Source organism: Centruroides sculpturatus, unplaced genomic scaffold, assembly GCF_000671375.1.
Source record: "Centruroides sculpturatus isolate CEXI.00-Female unplaced genomic scaffold, Cexi_2.0 scaffold448, whole genome shotgun sequence".
Taxonomy (NCBI): domain Eukaryota; kingdom Metazoa; phylum Arthropoda; class Arachnida; order Scorpiones; family Buthidae; genus Centruroides; species Centruroides sculpturatus.
The window spans coordinates 46,742-66,711 of record NW_019384639.1 but is presented as its reverse complement, the minus strand read 5'-3'; the positions used below and the strand labels follow the sequence as shown (position 1 = coordinate 66,711).

At 32.3% G+C, this 19,970-nt stretch overlaps 1 protein-coding gene across 1 annotated transcript; it reads right to left on the bottom strand.

Moving 5' to 3' along the window:
- Positions 1-914: 914 nt before the first annotated feature.
- On the bottom strand, positions 915-16,872 carry LOC111625927 (ALK tyrosine kinase receptor-like). The gene is made up of 19 exons (XM_023369184.1): positions 16,692-16,872; positions 16,446-16,608; positions 11,770-11,917; positions 6,884-7,009; positions 6,580-6,739; positions 6,333-6,509; positions 6,023-6,271; positions 5,836-5,955; positions 5,572-5,764; positions 5,406-5,493; positions 5,254-5,318; positions 4,485-4,614; positions 4,310-4,407; positions 3,714-3,806; positions 3,544-3,645; positions 3,195-3,329; positions 3,036-3,126; positions 1,756-1,863; positions 915-1,698 (listed from the first exon to the last, which is right to left on the bottom strand). Exons 1-19 carry the CDS (start codon positions 16,774-16,776, stop codon positions 1,234-1,236), a joined length of 2,796 nt encoding a protein of 931 aa, XP_023224952.1. The 5' UTR covers positions 16,777-16,872; the 3' UTR covers positions 915-1,233.
- Positions 16,873-19,970: the final 3,098 nt, after the last annotated feature.

Here is a 19,970-nt window from a genome sequence, read left to right as displayed (position 1 = left end):
CACACACAAAAAAAACACACACACTGGATGCATTTACAAACACAGGAATTAGCTGTCATAACACTTATGTGCACGTGATACATATGTACTGTACGTATAGATGAAACATTTGATAACACAGAAGCTTATGTGGAGAATACAACGCATAATATATATTTAACTTATGCTTAATTGAGCCAAATCTATCGGCCATGACACGAAAATGTCTGAATGTATATGTTGCAAATTTATGTCATATGTCTGGTTTTATTTAATGTGGAAAAATTGATGTTAAATTTGTTAATTTTGTTTATCTAAGAGCAACATTTGTTCAAATTTTATCAACACTTTAAATAGGAAGTGGTGTCAGTTAAAAATAGAAACATAATCGATAAGAGGGTTACATTTTTTTAAATATTTACCTGGCGCCATCTAGTAGACAAAACATTTAATATTATTTAATATGAATGAATTAAAATCCGTATGAAAAAATAATATTTTGCTATAAAACTCGACCATAAAACTTTTTTTTTTTAATATTAATTCACCCAAGTTTCGTGTTAAATTAAATTATAAAGTCATTTTAAAGATTCCTCTATCGACGTCACTACTTTCCTCTGATGCAATTGCTCTCTAGTCTCTCATTGGATAGTCTCTCAATGACGTAGATTGTTATTATTGCGTTATTGGTTTCTTTTTAGCACGTCATCGGAAGAGATTTCTTTATTGGCTGACTTATTATTTCAAATTTTAAATTAAACGGTCGTGATGTGTAATAATGAGATCGCTTCCGATTGGTGCATTTTGAAGATTTTATAAAGAATTAGAATAAATTTTTATTAATAGCTGCATAATTTTTATAAAGTATTTAATTTTTCAATTCGTTTAGTTTATGCGTAAGTCTCGAAATAATATTAAGAGTTCGAATAAGTTGCTTTTATGGATATGAAATTTTTTATTTATTGATATTTATATCGGTTCTACGTACGGAATTTGTCTTTGAAACAATAGAAGATAATCGACAACGTTTCGGACAGACACTTTATTGAACGTTCCCGTATTTCTTTCAACTTTTAGGAATGTAATCATACAAGATTTTAAAAATTAAGAAGAACCAATTACCAGACACGACAAAGGTGAAGAAGACACGACTAAAAAGTGCACAGAGACCGAAGAGAAAGAGATGTACAAAGTTTTCTCTACATGTACAGTACTTATTTTTTTCCAATATATACAATTTTTTTTCTTTCGATTTTATGCTACTGGATTGACACCTTCCACACCATCGTACGCTGGACTCGATTGTTTGTCCCGATTGACTTCGACGTTGATGTAACGCATGGGCTGATTGGCCGTTTGCCGTTGTAAAGCCTCCACGTTGAGTGCCAAATCGGCTTGAGAGTCCACACTCGGTGCCACTGGTAGGGCTTCTAGACTTTCAGAACTGGAAAGACCCCCACGGTTATCTTTGGTAGGGACTGCTTTATATCCTTTCTTGTCGAAAGGTGGTTGAGACAGATTTGTTTCTCTAGTAGCACGTTCCGTTTCTTGTTTACGTTTTGAGCTATTACTCTCGTCTAATTCGAGCAGTTGATCGATGGAGCCAAGACTAGGCGAGGATTGAATTTCGGTATTGTCGGTAGCCAAACTGTAATTGGAAGATGGCATGGGGATCAAGTAATCCTCTGAACCTGGAGAGACGATCTCGTGCCTTTGTATCTGCAATTATAAATCCAGTAAAATGATTGCAAATATTATTTCATTAAATATAATTACCTGTAAACACGAATTTTCAGAATCGGGTGGCCTCATGACGGTGGCATCTCTCTCCATAGAAGGAGGCCTGTGGAAGATGGGCAGAGGTGCTCTGATGACATCAGGATCCTAAAAAGAAATTAAATTATTAAAATATTTCATCTCCATTTTAATTTCATTAAATGGTAAATTTTTATAACTTACTGTTAGATTTTTAAATATAAGAAAATCAAACAATATCTTTGTAGAGAGAGAATACAGTAACCCGAAAAGTCAGTTACTTCTGTTTTGTTTGGTATGTTCCGGATACAATTGTAAATACAAATCGTAAGCTTTGTTTAGAAAAATATAGTTTTATTTTATAACTTGGCACAGTTAGTATAACAGCAATAAGCTTTACATTTGTCAGCTGAATTTTGGGCTATCCTGTATGCATTAAAGAACTTTTAACACAGAAATTATACTATGGCACACGAAGAAAATAAAATATAGAACTGGTAGCGAAGAAGAAAAGGATAATGTAAGGATAAATGACAACAAATAATCGCGCTCTTTGTTCTCATCTATAAATAATCATTCACCATCATTATCTCTTTTAGATCTTTTTGATCAACTATACAGTAGAACCTCGATTATCCGCCCTAATTGGAGACTGGGGTTGGTCGGATAATTGAAAAGTCGGATAACCGGAAAGTATGAAAAAAATCAATTATTAGTGTAGTATATTATTATATCCCATGTAATTAGTATATTAGTATATCGCTATTAACCTATTCTGCGTTGAATTTTCATCGATGTTAAGCCTAACAAAAATTTTTTAAAATAATAATCGTCGCTATTGTATCGTTAAAAATTAGAAAATTAAGCTTCGTTTAAATACTGGCTCCCTTTCATGGTCGAATGAGTGTTGCCAGCTAAAACACGTAAAAATAATATTAAAGTAGCCAAGACATAGCCAAATATTGTAGCGCCACATCACTAGCGGACATTTGAAATTTGCCGACTAGGACGGTCGGTTAACCGAGGGGTCGGTTGATCGGGGGCGGATAATCGAGGTTCTACTGTATTGATTAATTTAACACACTTGCTATTTTCTATTAATTAAAGGGGCATTCTTTAGGCATTTTTACTATATCTACTTTTCATTTACTTAAAGACTTGAAATATTTACATTAAAACAAATTTAACATGACATGAAATGTAACCTATTCTTTAACTAACTTGCAATATTTACCACATTTTATTTGACACCACAGTAAAATTATGTAGCACTATATAATTTATAAAAAAATAAAAAGTACCTGCAGACAATATCCCAAACGTTCTATAATTGTAGCAAAATTTGGCCTTTCTTCGGGTATCGGATGCCAGCATCGCATCATAATGTGGTAGCTGCATTGATATGCAAATTAGCATTAGTTGCAACATTAAAATATTGAAATTTTATTACTGTTACTTACATTTGATTAGGACAATTGTTAGGTGGATCCAATCTTCCTCCTGATGTTACCAATTGCATCACTTCTTGATTGCCCCAACCGGGATATGGCATATAACCTAATGACATGATTTCCCACAACAATACGCCAAATGACCTGAAAAAGTGTCAGTTAACAGATGAATTATTAAATTATTGATTTTTGTTAAAGGAGATTTAATTGTTCTACAAAGAATATGATCACTAAAAGAAGATATTGAAGAAATTATGAAGGACGTTTAGCAATTGTCGATAAAACGTTTTCGAATGATCTTCCTCTTACATAACATAAAAATTTATGCTAAAAAACTTTAATTATTGTTTACACTTACCAGACATCAGTTTTTGTAGTAAAAATTCCATCCAGAAAGGCTTCAGGGGGCATCCATTTAACTGGCAACATGGCTTTACCTCCTTTTCTATAATAATCCGCTCTGCAAACAAAACTCAGATTATATAAGAATAACAGGAGTATTTCAAGTGAATTTTTGTGCATATTTACCTATATATATCCCTTGCCATACCAAAATCTGCTATTTTGACCACTCTGTCTGAAGTTTTGGTAGTCAACAGGCAATTCCTAGCGGCGATATCTCTAAAAATAAGTAATATCATTTACATTGAATTGTAGTATTATCGCGTAAATTTTGACAATCACATGATTATGATAGTCGCAAAAAGAGCCTTTTTACAGGCTCGTGCGTTCAAACAGGACAGCGGGGTATGAGGGAGATGACCGGACATCAGGATAAATCACCCCCGAAAAATTCTTATGGTTTTTCGATCCGTCCAGATATGATTCCGGATTCCCCAGAACGGTAGTATAACGCCTTAACCGCCTCAGCAATCATCATATTATAAAATCAAGAAATTCTTTACCTACATTCTCACGAATTAATGAAAGAATTTGTAAGAATTTCCGTAAAAGTATAAAATAATTTATCCATTTCAATCAATAATTTCTTGGTTTCACTGTAAACAAAAGTGAACTAATTTATTGAAATGCTAATTAAATTGTCACGTATACTTATTGCGTGACGACAACTGCTACTTATTTTAATAGAATTGCGTGAGAGAAATATTACTACATGCATTTACCTATGAATGAAATGATTCTCTTCCAAATACTGACATCCTTTGGCGACATCCATGGCAACGTTCAGCAGATCAGTCATAGTGAGGTTGCTCGGCTTGTGCTACGTTACGAGCGAATTCCAGATTACTAAACTTTAAAGGGGCAAATATTAGAAAAAAAAGAAAACCACAAACTTACTGGCTTGGGTCTGGATTCTCTCAAGAACGTTTTCAGATCACCTCCTGGTAGGAGCTCCAAGACGATGAAACGTGGCAACTTTTCGAAGCAAACACCAAGAAACCGGACGATATTCGGGTGATTGAACTTACTGAAATATTAAAATATAGAAAAGCAATTTTAAAAAATGCTTTAAGAGTCTTCTGACTGATCATTATTCATAGAAAAAAAATTAAATTTGTCTGTAACTGTAGATTTACAAATGTGAAAATATTGTCAATACTGCAAAGTATTGTATTGTCAATACAGTATTGTATTGTCAAAGTATAGTAAAATTTTCTCAAAAGAAAAACTGAAATATATACTTTAAAATCTGAGCTTCACCACAGATTTAAGCTTATATTTTATGAAAAATTTAAAAATTGACGTTTCTTATCAATTGAAAAATTATAAACGTTAGAAACTTCAAAATCCTATTGGAATAAACCACAGTTACAATACCTTGTGTTTATCTATTTTTATGCCATAATTATAATGTAGTATAACTTTTTGGAATCTTAATCCTCAAATTTACTTTATATATACCGTAATGACTATGAAATTACAGAAAAGACAATCTTTGTCCTTGAAATCATAATTTTAATCTAATGGCACAGTACAGTTAGAAACTATAACTGATATGGTTAGAATAACAGAATTATGAATATAAAATACAGATATTTCAGTTGAAAGATCAGCTGAATACCAAAAGCCACGTGACTTTATATCGTACTTTTCTAAATAAGCTCACCTTAGTATTAATGCTTCCATCAAGAAATCCATTTCTGCCTGACTAGAAGACAACTCGGGCAAAGTCTGAAATATATTATTATAGTTTTATATGGGGAACCATTATAAATTTTACAGAAATTTTCCTGTAAGGATTTAATTTTATTACTTCACCTTGACTGCTACAGGTGTTTCAGTTCCGCTCGATCTATCTGTTAAATAACCTCGATAAACTTCACCAAAAGCACCTTGGCCCAAAACCCTACAATCAAAAACCAAACAATTTTGATTCTAGAAGTAAGAAGTAATGAAAATAAACATTATTTATCAAAATTCTTACTTGACAAGAGTTAAATTTTCTCTTGGCACATGTGGCAAGTCTTGAATGGTGCAAGTACTACCACCGAATTCGTAATTTGGATTATATTCGGTTACCATTCCTCCGACTTGTCTTAGACGATTAAGCTGGACTTCAGCATTATTGAGAGGTTCGTGGCTCATATCGCGTGATTGTTTTTTCTTATAGCGCGTGACTGCAAAGAAAATTGGAATTTATTTTATATTTTTACGCTTATTCATGTATATAATGATGGAATAATCGTACCACCCATATATACTGAAGATGCAATGAGTACCACTGCGACGACCATTGAAAAGACTATCATGATGACATGTTGAACGGATATATAATGGCTATCTCTAAGATTTGTGGTGGGAACGAATGCTATAATATATTTATAGAACACATTAAGATTATTATAGTTTATTTTTAAAGAGTTATACTCATTTACCTTTACAACTCTTTCCATTTTTCTCTAGGCTTTGACCTTCTGGACAGATGCAATGTGTCGAATTGTCCGACTCGAGAATAATACATAAATATTGACAACCACAACCCGGTTCAGCTGGAAGTATATCCACGGAGCCATCTCCTTCGTTGACTCCTGGTTCAACATAAGGATACAGTGCACTATCCATGAAAAAAGAAGTACCACCCTGTCCATTTGTATAAGGATTATCAGAAGTTGGAGCATCTCCTCCTGCAATAATACGTTCATGAATGATCTTATAACTAATAAATATTCAAGTGTAGGGTTTTACCTCTATATCCTCCACCACCACCACCGGAAGCACAAGGACCACCTCCACCACCAAATCCACCGTAAGATTCGCTGATAGAGTGTAACATACTACAAATATTTCCTCCATATCCACCCTGAAGCAACGACTGACCAGCTGACGTCTCGGAATTAGTATCATTCCATCCTCCACCTCCCCCTGCACATTAATTAAATAATGATCTAAATTAATCTTAATTATAAATTTTTAAAAGTTTAACCAATCCTACCTGCTCCTTTGGGTGACGACATTCCATTTCCAGCTAGCAAAGAAGAGTTGTATCCACGCCCGTTGGGATCGACACCACCGTTTGGTCTCAAGTCACTAGATGATCCACCACCTCCTCCGGCAATCAGAAGAGGCATTGGATTATTATTTTTAGGGTTTTTCTATACATACAGATAAATGTAATTACTCACTCTTGAGTGGATTGGGTTAATCCACATAAAGAATATCACTGGTCAGTCACACGTAATAAACACTAGTGTTGCTGCAAGCCATCACTTTATGGTAGAAGATAAAAAACTTCTTACCTTAAAAATGAAAGTGCCTCCTCCACCTCCTCCTCCGATATCGACGTTGGATAACCTTTTCATTGCTTGCTTCAGCCCATCCAAACCTGCCCTTTTTTTCCTCATTCTTGGACAGACGTTATCTGTCTGAAAGAAAGTTTGGAAACATCAAATTGGGAAAAGACTTACCGAGATTTTTATCGAATTCATTTTCTTAGTGGAATAAAATTCTCTACAGCTTTATCGATCCGCAGCGTGGATAATAAGAAAAGATGGAGGTACTTTTTCTTATTGGAAATTCAACAGTAAAGAGTTTTTGATAAATTCATATAAGGATGATTTACTGAATATTGAAAATCTTTAGAAGAGATTGTGTATTAAGTATACAATATATCAAATATTATATACAAGATAAATTGCAATTTAACTTTTTCATTTAACAAAATATTCATTGTAGATTTATAGTGCAATATCACTAAATCCAAACGCATTTTGGTACTGAATTTCTTATTTTCACCGCACGATGAAGAAATTGAAGGGAAGTTTCTTATGTAATCTAAGGATTAACATTAGACTGAAAGAGAAAGTATAATATGATAATCATCAGACCAGCGATAATATACGAGGCTCATATAGAAGAGAATAGATATGGCAGAAATGAAAATATTTCGATGAAAGCTAGGCGTGAAGAGAATGGACAAGATCCATAATTGAAGGATAATAGGAAATGGCATAAGTGTTAAAAAATGATCTAGAAGTTGCAGTGGTACAACCATATTATCAGGAAGAATAACAACTTCGTAGATAATAAGAGGATTGAATTGGATTGATGGAATAAGGCAAAGCAAGACGTGGGTCATTTGACAAAGGGTAGTGCCTCCCGTGAGAACATTTTTAAGAAACTAGCCTCTATTTAGGTGTTAGACACGTGAAGAAAACCGGAAAACTACCCGTGGCCAGCCTGTTGGTGAGGGCGTAATCACGACCAAGAATCCGTGTTCAGTGGTTTTATACACTAGGCCAGGCATGGCCAACATACGGCTCGCGGGCCAGATCTGGCCCGTCTAATGAATTTATGTGGTCCGCGATCAATTTCTCAATATTAGCTACTCAAGTCCGAATAGATCGATGAAAAATTCTGACGTCTGAAAAAAAGGTCAACAACTCACTGTGCGTTTAGAGTTAACCTTCTATTACAAATCTCATAAGTACAGTGTAGATTGTTGATAAAGCATGATAATGTGAGAAATGTATCTGTAATCTCTATCTACAATTTAGTCTCTATGGGGTCTCACTACACCACAATGAGATCTCGCACCACCTCAAAATCTTCCTACGGCATCCTCTGATTCGGCCCGTGGAAAAAGTTCTCTTTCCAATTCTGCCCGGAAGCAAAAACTGTTGGCCACCCCTGCACTAGGCAGAAGTTGAAGAGAGTAGAGGTAACCGAGGAGAAGATAAAAGGTTTATGTAGAGAATGATTTAAAAGATTGAATGTGGAGGAAATGAGCGACAGAATGAAGTAGAAACATCTGATAACGAATAACGATCTCATCATGCAGGACATAAGAAAAACGAAAGACGAAGTAGATTTTCATTATATAAAATCTTTATATCGATTTATGAATTTCTAACAACGCCTTTAAAATGCAACTATTAAAAATTTAAATGGAAACTGATTGCATTTCAATATTTATGCGCAATTTCAATAATACAAACAAGAAACTAATACATATTCGAACATTATTCATAAGCAAATGAATTATGCAAACGTTCAATAAAAAAAATTCGAAAATATAAATGTATACGATCATAAAAATTAAGAATTTAAAAACTTAAGAATATGAAAATCTTATAAAAATCAATACACATGAAGCACAGTTAATGTATCGATTGTAATTCAAGTATATCTAATTAAACATAATGATACTGATAAAGTTAACACTGAAAATATTTAAAGTATTCTTTAAATTTTATTATTTTTTTCATCTAAGTTAAAAATTTATGTATTAAAACGTTTCTTCTGTAAATTATCTTTATGAAGAAATCAATACTATGGTCAGTAACAACACAATTTAGTTTCTTATGGGTGTAACAGCTGCTCCAATTATTCAATATAAATTCGTTTTAATTAAATACGGTTTATTTTATGTTGAGAGCTTGGTTAATATAATATGTGCTTGATTTTTCTTTATAGTAAAGGCTATGACATGAACAAGTTGCCATATAACAGCTTCTTTGTTGTCTAGTGCCATAAGACGGTTTTTATTGCAAGCTCGATTACTTCTTTCATTAAACTCAGAATATAGCAGTCAGTCGTAAAAGTATAAAACGTTGCAAATAACAATAAATCAGTCTGAAAACAATTTTTCAAATAACATAAACCTCCCCATAAAAATAATTTCAATGGACATTACAAGTTACAGTATATATTCGTAGTGATTTTTATACTGTTCTAACTGAAATATTACGGAAATTTTATCGATTTTACTGTGTTTTTAATTGCTATAATTAACAATTATAACGTTATCAAAATTTACTTTACAGTCACTGTAAGAAAAATAGAGATGAGGAAAGCTCTCTAGTAATTTGATGCAATTAGTCGAGAGCTTTTATCATCCACAAAATGGCTGCTTTAATGTCGAAGTAACTCCAAAAAATTGAGCTAATCATTTACTATGACTTCACTATGTAAATTAAATAACTTACTGTATATTGTATCATAAGTAATAATAGTAAGAATCAACAAAACAGTTCAATACATCGGGAGTTTTTGTATAACAATCAGATATCAAAAGCCATTATTTAATATAAAAATTATACCAATTTCTACTCAACATTTACTATTTCATATAATGGTAAATAATTTTAACAGTAATATTTTTAAAAAGATAGAATTAATATAAAATAATCATATAAAAGAATAACTATATTACATAGAATATCAGTAAATTATGTAAAAAAACTGAATGTTATATGAAGAATAAAATCCGAATCGACCATTTAAAAGTATATAGAGAGCAATCAGATAAACAGGCAGTCAATTACATACATACATTTCTAAAAAAAATCTTTCATGCAACAATATAGAATTTAAAATATAAATTCTAAGTTACTTGACCTTTATCGAAATAACTTGCTTATATAAATACCAGAAAGTTAAGCAACACAGTACTCAATTCGATGTGTTCAAAGAGGGCAGACTTCAATTTTTTACGCATATATCAAAGTCAAACATCAACATAGCAATCTCCTAAATAGTGCTAATCTTGTAAACCACGAATAAATATTTCTGAAAGATCTTTCCGTAAATAATAAACATGTTCATATTTATTATCAAATCAGGTGACTTTCAAGATCTCATATTCAAACCTGTGTGTAGACCTCATTAATAAATTGCTATTGTTTGAGGTATTTCAGTTTGGTGCCACACTCTATTTAGTGCCAATTAAGGAGAAGAACTAACAATGGCGCTAAATCGAAGTTTGACTGTATTTTAATCGGGTTACACCATCATCTCCTTAAATAAGACAAAAATGTTGTATACAGTGATACTTCGGTTTTTGTCGATAATCCGTCCGAAAACAATCGGTGAAATCCGAAAACCGAGGCGATTATTTCCATAAGAATCAATGTAAATCTAATTAATTCGTTCTAAACACTCCAAAATACAAATAAAAAACACATTTTATAGAGAATAAATACAGTGTTTAATACTAAAAAAAGAATAAGAAATTAATATAAAATGAATATAAAAGACTAATGTAAATAAATGAACATTTAACACGGTATTCGAAGGGCTGCTGGCTATGGAAACTTTCTTTGGTTCCATGATGGAGCTAAAATGAAAGGAAAGCAACGCAAATCTTTGGCTTTTTTTAAACTCTCTCTGCCCTGTGGGCACTAAGAGAACCTCTTTTAGCAAGCCCATTATGGGTTCGGCCAAGCTCACAATGGAGCGGTCGGGTGGAGAGGGACGGGGCCCGACATATCCGGATGGACCACTTTCCGAAAAATTCCTAGGGATATTTTTCCCTTCCGCAGTCGATCTCGGGACCCCCCAGAGCGGTAGGCTGTCACCTTGACCGCTGTTCGGCTGTCATAGAGCAATTGTTTGGCTAGACGCGCAGAGTAATGCTCACACTACAAGAAACAACGCTAAACTGAGCAGGAAAAAGCGTGGGTCTCCCTTTGTTTTTGCAAATTTCAGCGAGGTCACATGGGCACACCAACGAAATTTGAGGCAACCGACGAAAACCGAGGCAAATTCTTCGCGAAAAAAATCGACGAAAATTGAAACCGACGATAACCGAGGTATTACTGTACTTCATTTATTTTTTCAATAATTTAAAAATAGATAAAGTACAGTACAATAAAATAAATTTTTCAAATATTTCAATAAAACTAAATTAATTATCGCTATATTTTATCTGTACAGTTTAAATAACTCTGTTTTTTAATGTTTTAAAATTTAATTCCACACACAAAATACAATAAAATATAAATTTACTTCATTTTTAAACTAATACGTAATTTTGAAGCCATTAGTTTAATTTTCGAACCAGAGATGGCGCTTTATTTTTTATTACACGAAACCGACAAAAAATAACAATTCCGCGAATTGTATTTATATCCGATTGACGCAAAGCGTAAGCTTTAAGGGTGTTTATATATATTTTTGAATAACATCAAAATTTATAAAATTTATTAAACGTATTTAAGTAATTCGACGTTTTATTTAACAAATTTAAATATTTCATGAATAAAACTATATTAAAATCGAATTAATTTTACAAAAAGTGTGCAAATCCAATTATTCCGGATATTTGTGGTGGATTCAGCTAACTAACCACAATTATATTTTCATAAAGAAAAGTATTATAATTCAGGAGAAGAATTTATCTTACCGACATGCAGGGTCCTACTCCTTGCTGTCCAACTAGTATGAAAATAACTTCTCCTTTACTCCAGTGAAAAGTGGCACGTGCCACGCTACCACGGCTCCTATACTTATTCTTTAGACCTCTCCCTCCCCCTGCTCCTTTAGCTGTCACCCTATAAATAAAAACATAGACACACGTGATGTCACCAAAGGTTTTATTCCAGAGTAAAAAATTCATGCACACTGGAAAACATCGTAAATGTATTTATCATAAAAAATCTTTTTATTAAATAATATTTTTTAGAATTTAATAGGAAAAAAAAATGCTTTAAAATTCTAGAATTTCAAGTCGAAAATATTTTATTATTAATCTGGACTTTGATGTCGTCCTCTCCACTTCTTCCTCCGTTACCATAGCAACTGCATCCCAGTGAAATAATTACCAACATGAATTTCCGCTAAAATCGCTTCTAATTTTGAGATTATTTCCTTTTTATTAATGATAAAAACTATTAAATATTTTTATTTTCTTAAGCTTTTCTTCTTCCTCTTTTCATTTTCCCTCCTCTTAGATAAACATATGTAGAAAGATGAGTAATTGGAAGAAGACCTTTTTTTTTATTGATAATTTATTTTTCTAGATAAACTTTTATAAGTAAAATTATTTTATTTTATTATAATACATAACTTTTTAACATAAAAAGAATTGAAAATATAATTTGAGACATATTAGAAAATATTAATGGAAAAAAAAACTGCAAAATTTACATAATATCTCAGAAAAGTGAAATAATATGTTAAAAAACAATTTTTTTTAATATTTTTTATAATTTTTAATTAATAAAACCAAAAAAAAAGTTTGTAAGAATTGTATTAAAATTTATATCATTATCACATTTTCCCATTAAAAAATCATGAAGATGTCAGAAATGTTTTGGAATTTTTATTATCTTGTTTTCTGTATTATATATTAAATGATAATAAAAAATAGTTTATCCGTTATAATAAAATTATTTAAAGTTCTTAATATAATTCTTAAACTTAATAATAAATAATTGGATAAAATAATTGTAAACGATTATAATCAACAGATGGCGCCACATTTATGTCAAGCAGCTTATCGTGTTCTTTATCATCCTCTTCCAATCCTCAATGTGAAACATAACTTTATTCTTTTTATTCCTTATCATCTTCATCATTACATATTCACTATATTATTGACTTTTATCTACACTAGCGTTGTTTACGTTTAAATGCATCATCATCATCATCATCATCATCATCATCATCATCATCATTATCATCATCATTGCTGTCGATTCTTCATCATCATTGATCATAAACACCACTGACTTTTTTCTTTAGCCAACTTTTAATCAATCTTCCTCTTTACTCATCGACATCATTGCGACTTCGATCCATTTTTCTTCTTGATCTTCATCACATCAACATCATTTTCTCCATTCGTTCAACGTTTTTATCAAAATTGATTTATTTTAGGTGCATCAATCCCACTTAAAAAGCAAACTCATCACCTTCTATTTCGGAAAATAAATGAATAAAATAAATTCCTTGCACATCACATTCATCTTCATCGAAATCTCCTTAAAATCTTTAAAAATTCTGATTAAAAAAATAATAAATAGCTAATTCTCTAATACATAATAATTCCAGAGGCACGAGCCACACTCCTGTGCTCGTTCTCCACATTTCTCCTCCCTCCTGCTCCTTTAGCTGCCTCTAAAAATACAGCTATCGATGCACGTGATGTCATCAGAATTGACCCAAGTTGACCTGATGTTGGATAAACAAAAAATGTTTTTTGTTTAACTCGGGGTCAAGTTGAGGTCATCTTGGGGTCAAAGATCTCGAGAAATGCTTTGTAACGGGTATATAAAAATCTAATATATTCCCTTATCTGATATATCAGACAATTCCTGAACTTTTCTAGATATAAATCTCAGAACATTCACAATTTACTTCGATTATTCTTCTTCTTTTTCAGCCATGCCACCGAACAAATATTGCATTTTGTATTTATTATATCTCTATCAAAAGATATATATATATATATACATCAATATTGTATATATACATGTACAATAGCATTGTCAGTTAAAGACAGTATCATTAATTCAATGATAACATCTGATATTGATTTCTCTATTCTCTACCAAAGATAAATCTGAACTCCCCTCTATTATTTTAGAGATAAATGTTTAAATAATATCTATTGTCTTCATTAAACACAAAGAGGAGATAATATTAAATACACTGAACGTACAGATCGAATTACTGATACGTAAGAGCCACGCTTTTAAGTCCAAAAGTCAGTTAACCAGCTACATTTTTTTAAAAGGACTAATACGGTTTTAAGTGTTTAAAATTGGACCACCCTACATAAAAGCTAGAGAATATAAACATATGTATACGATTATCTTTTGGTATATGCATCACAACGAAGAATAAGGGGTGGCCCAAAATTCAGTTGACCGTATTAATTCTAGAGCTGTTTAAATCGGTTAGGAACAGGGTTAAACTGTACACGAGGACCTACAGATCAGTAAAATATACACTGAATTAAGGTATAATTGGCATTAAAGACAGAGCATTAACCTCTGTTAATTGGCATTTACAGAGGTTAAATAAGATAAATGATTAAACTACGGCAGTTTTGATGAAAAAGTATTAAAGAATGACATCAAAAATTCTTCATAAACCTTCTTTCAGCTTTACACTTTTATAACTTTCACTTAGTCACAGTGTATAACACGCAGCTGCATTTAATGAAATCAATTGAGATGCATAATTGTAACTTCCTAATTCAGAGTCGGTTGCGTAAACAAAATATTTCCTCGGGTGTAGTTTGATGTTTACGACGTGCAGGATGAAACAGTTTAAAGGAATTAAAACGTAGTAGAAGGAAAAATAAACTGTATAAATTCAGTCGACAGATGTTTATAAAAGCACTAGATCAATACATATCATATACTGGAAAAAGCACGCTGCTGTTTATCTGTTGACGTTACTGATGCTTCTATTCTTTTCTGCTGTTATAAGATAAATATATCTTTTGATTTTCGACTGATTAATAAATAAGATGAGTGCTGAAACATCACATTTACATCCATTACGGAGAGAACTGACACGCGATTAGGATGATAAAAGGGGTGAATGATGAGAACGATGCTCTAACCAGATGACAGAGGGGTGAGAACGATGATCAGCATGAATGAGGTATAAGAAAGGCCCTATCCAATATGAGAGGAATGAGAATATTCATCATAGCAGCATGAGTGAGGGATAGGATTCTGAACAACATGAATATGATGAATGGGATTCTGACTAGCATGAGGGACGAAAATAGTATTTTAATCAGCATGAGTAAGTATTGGAATACTTGGACTGCAGTTGCAAGAAATACAAAAGACCTTGTCAAGTGTCTGTGATAATCTTCCAGTTATGTTAAAAGTTCAGAAAATTAATTGTGATTATTAATATATTAACATAAAATTATGTACACAAATTTAAAATAATTTCTTATTTATTAAAAGCAATTATAACTAATTTAGTGTCAATGTTTACTCACTGAGATCAATAATTCACAATTAAATAAACGAATATTTTGTGCATAATATACAGTATTATAATTATTATCTACAGAGGCTTCGATGAATATACATCTTTGCAAACAATAAAGTAATTGTGAAGATGCTTTACACTAAGAAATAATACACAGATAAAAAAACAAAGAAAAAGGCAAGAAGACGGGGGGGAATAGGAGTGGAGTGATGATATAACGCAACACAACACATGGACAATCTGCCAACGGGTGTCTCCAGGGATGACTTAAAGGAAAACTTGTTTCGATTAGGTGTGACACACGTGAAAAAAAAACCTGAAAAACACGTGCCCAGCCCGTTGGTGAAACGTGAATCGAGCGTTCAGGTGTTCTGATTACCAAACACTAAAAACTTTTATTGAAAACTTCCAATATAATGCGAGGTAATCGTCATAAATCGATTTTTTTCAAGCAGCATTGTAAACAAACACCGGCATAATGGCGCTGATAAAGACGTGACGTCATATCTATGACGTTAGAAGTCTTTGTTATAAGTTAGGATGCAATAAAAGAATAAAGACATGTCAAAATGATAGCAACTTCCATTAGGTTAGTTGATTGAGGGTGTAATATGAGCATCAGAAAAGGTTCGATACAGATTGGAGTTCCTCTCTTGTTACCATCTTCAATTTAGACGAGTTTTGTACAGAATAGGAAAGCCAGCATATATGAGGGATGAGGAATGAGGTAAATTGCCTCACTACAGGGTTGCAAAGCTCGATAAGTTTTATATGGGTTTTTTTTTCTTTTAAACTTCACCCTGTAGACACTAAGAGGGCCTTTTTCGGCCAGGCCTACAATGAAATTAACTGGGTAATGAGGGCCTGGATTTATGAAAAATTCCTCAATTGAATTCCATCCCGGGTTCCCAGACCTGCAGGCAACAACGGAATTGATAAAACTGTGACGTAATCGATTACAACACAACAAACAGAAGTACAGTAGATAATGACAATTTACAAAAGACTGTAAATCGATAGCAGCGCCATCAAATGTATTGCGGAATATAACACAAGTTACATTAAAAATACACGCCACAGGCATAGATAATGATATATCAATAAAACAATCACACTTACGTGTATACGCCTGTGTGTGGTACAATCCATTCTTGTATACCAGCCATTGGTAACCTATCAGCTCTCATGCCTACTTCGGTGTTTGTACCTTTGTAATGCTCGTAACACATTTGTCTAGTAGGACCCGTGGTTCCATTCTTACCACAGGGTGTAAAATGGTAACCTGAAATTTATACATACAAAAATTACTTTTGCGTAATCGATATACAATTAAATTCGTAATGAATTTCACGAAATTGAACATACCTTTATGCTCGGGTTTAGCAGTTGAACTCTTAACAGATTCTGCAAAAAACGTGTATACACTTGAACACACTTGAATTATGAACATTTATTTACTTATTTATTAAATTTTGACTGTCAGTCGACATTCAATAAAAATTTTATTTACGTAACTTTAAAAGCGTGTATTGTCTGTTCATAACGGTACAGTCGACCCCCCTATAACACTTGATTTTTCCGTTTTATATGAATTCCATGTTGTATGAGTCACTTAGATTTTACAAATACGTGTGCCAGGCTGTGAACGGCTTATGTATTTGTAAAATCTAAGTGACTCGTACAACATGGAATTCATATAAAACGGAAAAATCAACAGTGTTATAGGGGGGTCGTATATAACTTCATAATTTTTCCAGTTAAAAATACGTTATTCGTGACACTGTATTATTATTTATACCTCCGTTTAAACATTATTTTACTTTAAAATGATAAATAAACAAGAAACGAAGACATTAGAACAACTTTTATTAATTTTTAAAGTAAAATAAATAACACATAAACTATGAATGTGGCATTTAAAGTGTGTTATCAACATTAAAATACAACTTATTTAAAGTTATTTAAAGTAATAAAGTTTATAATTTCATTCTTGAATAATATAAAATTCAAAAGGAATAATTGTTTAATTAAATAATTATATAAAAAACATTTCATAACATGGAGAAACGATAAAATTTATCGATTATTACGTCACTGAACTGAACGAAGAACGACCTTTATTCATTGTTAAGTCATTTAATAGAACAGAAAGTGCTTTTATTTTTTTAAAATTCTACAATTAAAAGAAAAGAAATCCATTGTAAGATATTTTATATCCACTCTTATACAACAATGGAAATGCTTTTTACTTTAGAAAATATTTACAGCTGAATTCCAACAACCAGCGAGCGATAAGTGGAAAGATGATAAAATACTGTAACAGAGGGGAATATATTTCATATTTTATGTATCAATTTCGTGAAATCAGGGCCAAGAAATAGAGCAAAAAATGACCAGAACACTTCACAATCCACAATAAGTCTAATTTCTTGGATGGAAGTGGCATCGCTGGGATGGAATTGCCTGGGGATACTTGAGCCAGGTCGTTAAGGAGAATCCTTTTTTTTTCCTCCTCCTCCTCCTCCTCCTCCTTCCTGCACCACAGAAAATAACAAAAAAAAAGCGCAGTAACTGCTGCAACTTCCTGGTTACTACATCAGAAAAAAATCACATCCCAGTCGATAAGAAAATTGTGAAGTTAGAGCATCTACTTCCACCCCTTCCTCCTATGTTATTTAGTGTGATTATTATAATTAAACAGTTGTTTACAGTTGTATATATATATAAAAAAAAAAAAAAAAACGAATGGGCCAAATTTCGTGCGCACACTTTCTTCGCCACATGATTTCGATTTCGCGAATAAAAAAAGTTTACTTTCAAAATTTCCCCATAGGGGAAAACTTGGCGCTAATTTCGATACAATTTGCACATTCGAAAGGTTACCAAAAAAATCTAGAAAATACAGAAAAACTGAATCACAGCGCCAAATTTCATCCTAGTGGGAAATTTTGGAACTGAACTTTTTATTTGAGAAATAGAAATCCTGTGGTGGGGAAAGTATGCATTACGTCAGGATATTACGTCACGTAAATGTATTCAACATAAAGTTGGTAGATTTTAACGGTAATTTGTCTGTATTTTATCTTAAAAATCTTATTAATCCTTTCAAAAAGATCCGTTAGGAAACACAAAATCAAGTAGAATTTCCACTCGCTGATTAAATTTGAAAGCTCCACCCAACAATCTCTCTAAGTGTGTCAAATTATATGTATATAAACCAACTTTGTGTAATTAAATCATCAACTGTAACATGCAATTTTAATCTAACCATAAAGAGAATGATTCACTCGAAAGAATGATCTTTTCCCATAAAGAAAAATGCTTCCAACACCAGAAAAACAATTATTCTCCACTTAAAAAGTACAAATTCCTCTTCAAATATAACTCATTCCCTAAAGAACAATTACTTTCTCTCCTAAAAGTATGATTTCTCCTTCAAATAGAACGAATTCTTTATCACATAAAATAGTATGATTTACCCTAAAATACAGGATAATTCTCCCCACAAAAATAAATCACGTGATTAAAATCAATTCAATTTTAAAATTGAAAACACTAAAAATACAACNGATCAATTTGATTTTGTAAGATTATCTGGATAATTCTGAATTTTATATTTAGTTAAACTATTATAATTTAAGTTTTGCCTCATTTTGTATTTTCGCTGCGATGACCTCAACTCGAATATTAGGTAAGTGTCACGAACTTGTAAGCTACAGTATTTTAAATTTTTTTATTGAAAATTTAAGTAATCAAATTAAAGTATTTATTATTAAATATTTATATAAATTTTCTAATTTATCTTTCCTGTAACTGCATTAAAACACACGAGAAAAAATCATTTTGTAATTATGAGAAAAACAGATGTCGCGGCTGTCTGTCTGTCTGTCTATATTATTATAAAATACTAGCGAATATGCCCGGTGAAAAAGTAATAATGGAAACAGTCGTGTGTTTAGCATGGTGTCTAGGTCTGTGGTTCCCTGTGAATAACGCAAAGGGTCCACAGTGCACCAAAGGGGATTTGCTTGGTATAAGTGCTTGCAATCTTTTATAACAGCCTGACATAGAACAAAGCACCATCAGTACCGATATCAACGCATTTGGTCCACTCCAAATTATTTTCGGATAAAAAAATATCAAGGATCTCGAACAAATCTTGATCCTTAACACCAGAAGTTATACTTTTATAAAAGACAAGGTCTTCTACAATGTTATTACAATGTATAAACTGTACGTAGCAAATCAAGTGAGCATCATTATTATTATATGTGTCCTCATCCAGCTGCAATCCCTTCTATTTTTTCAATAACTGAACATTGGAGGTCCTTCTCTATGTGCTGTATTCTGCCACTGATGGTGTTATTAAACAAAGGCACTTCTGAAAGCTGCTTCCCAGCAGACTCACCGATCATATTATTTACCATATCTACAGAAATAAGAAGAGGGTTGGGAATGTCCCTGTTTTATAGTAGATTATATTAGGCACAGGGTCGTACAGAGTAATTAATAGGTGAATTAATAGAGGAAAATCAGGGAAGTCCAGGTGTTATGGTAGCGCATACTTTCCTCAGAATCCTAGAGAAGAAGCATGAAAATTTCGATGACGATCGGTTAAAGGATTTAGAAATGTATCGAGAACAA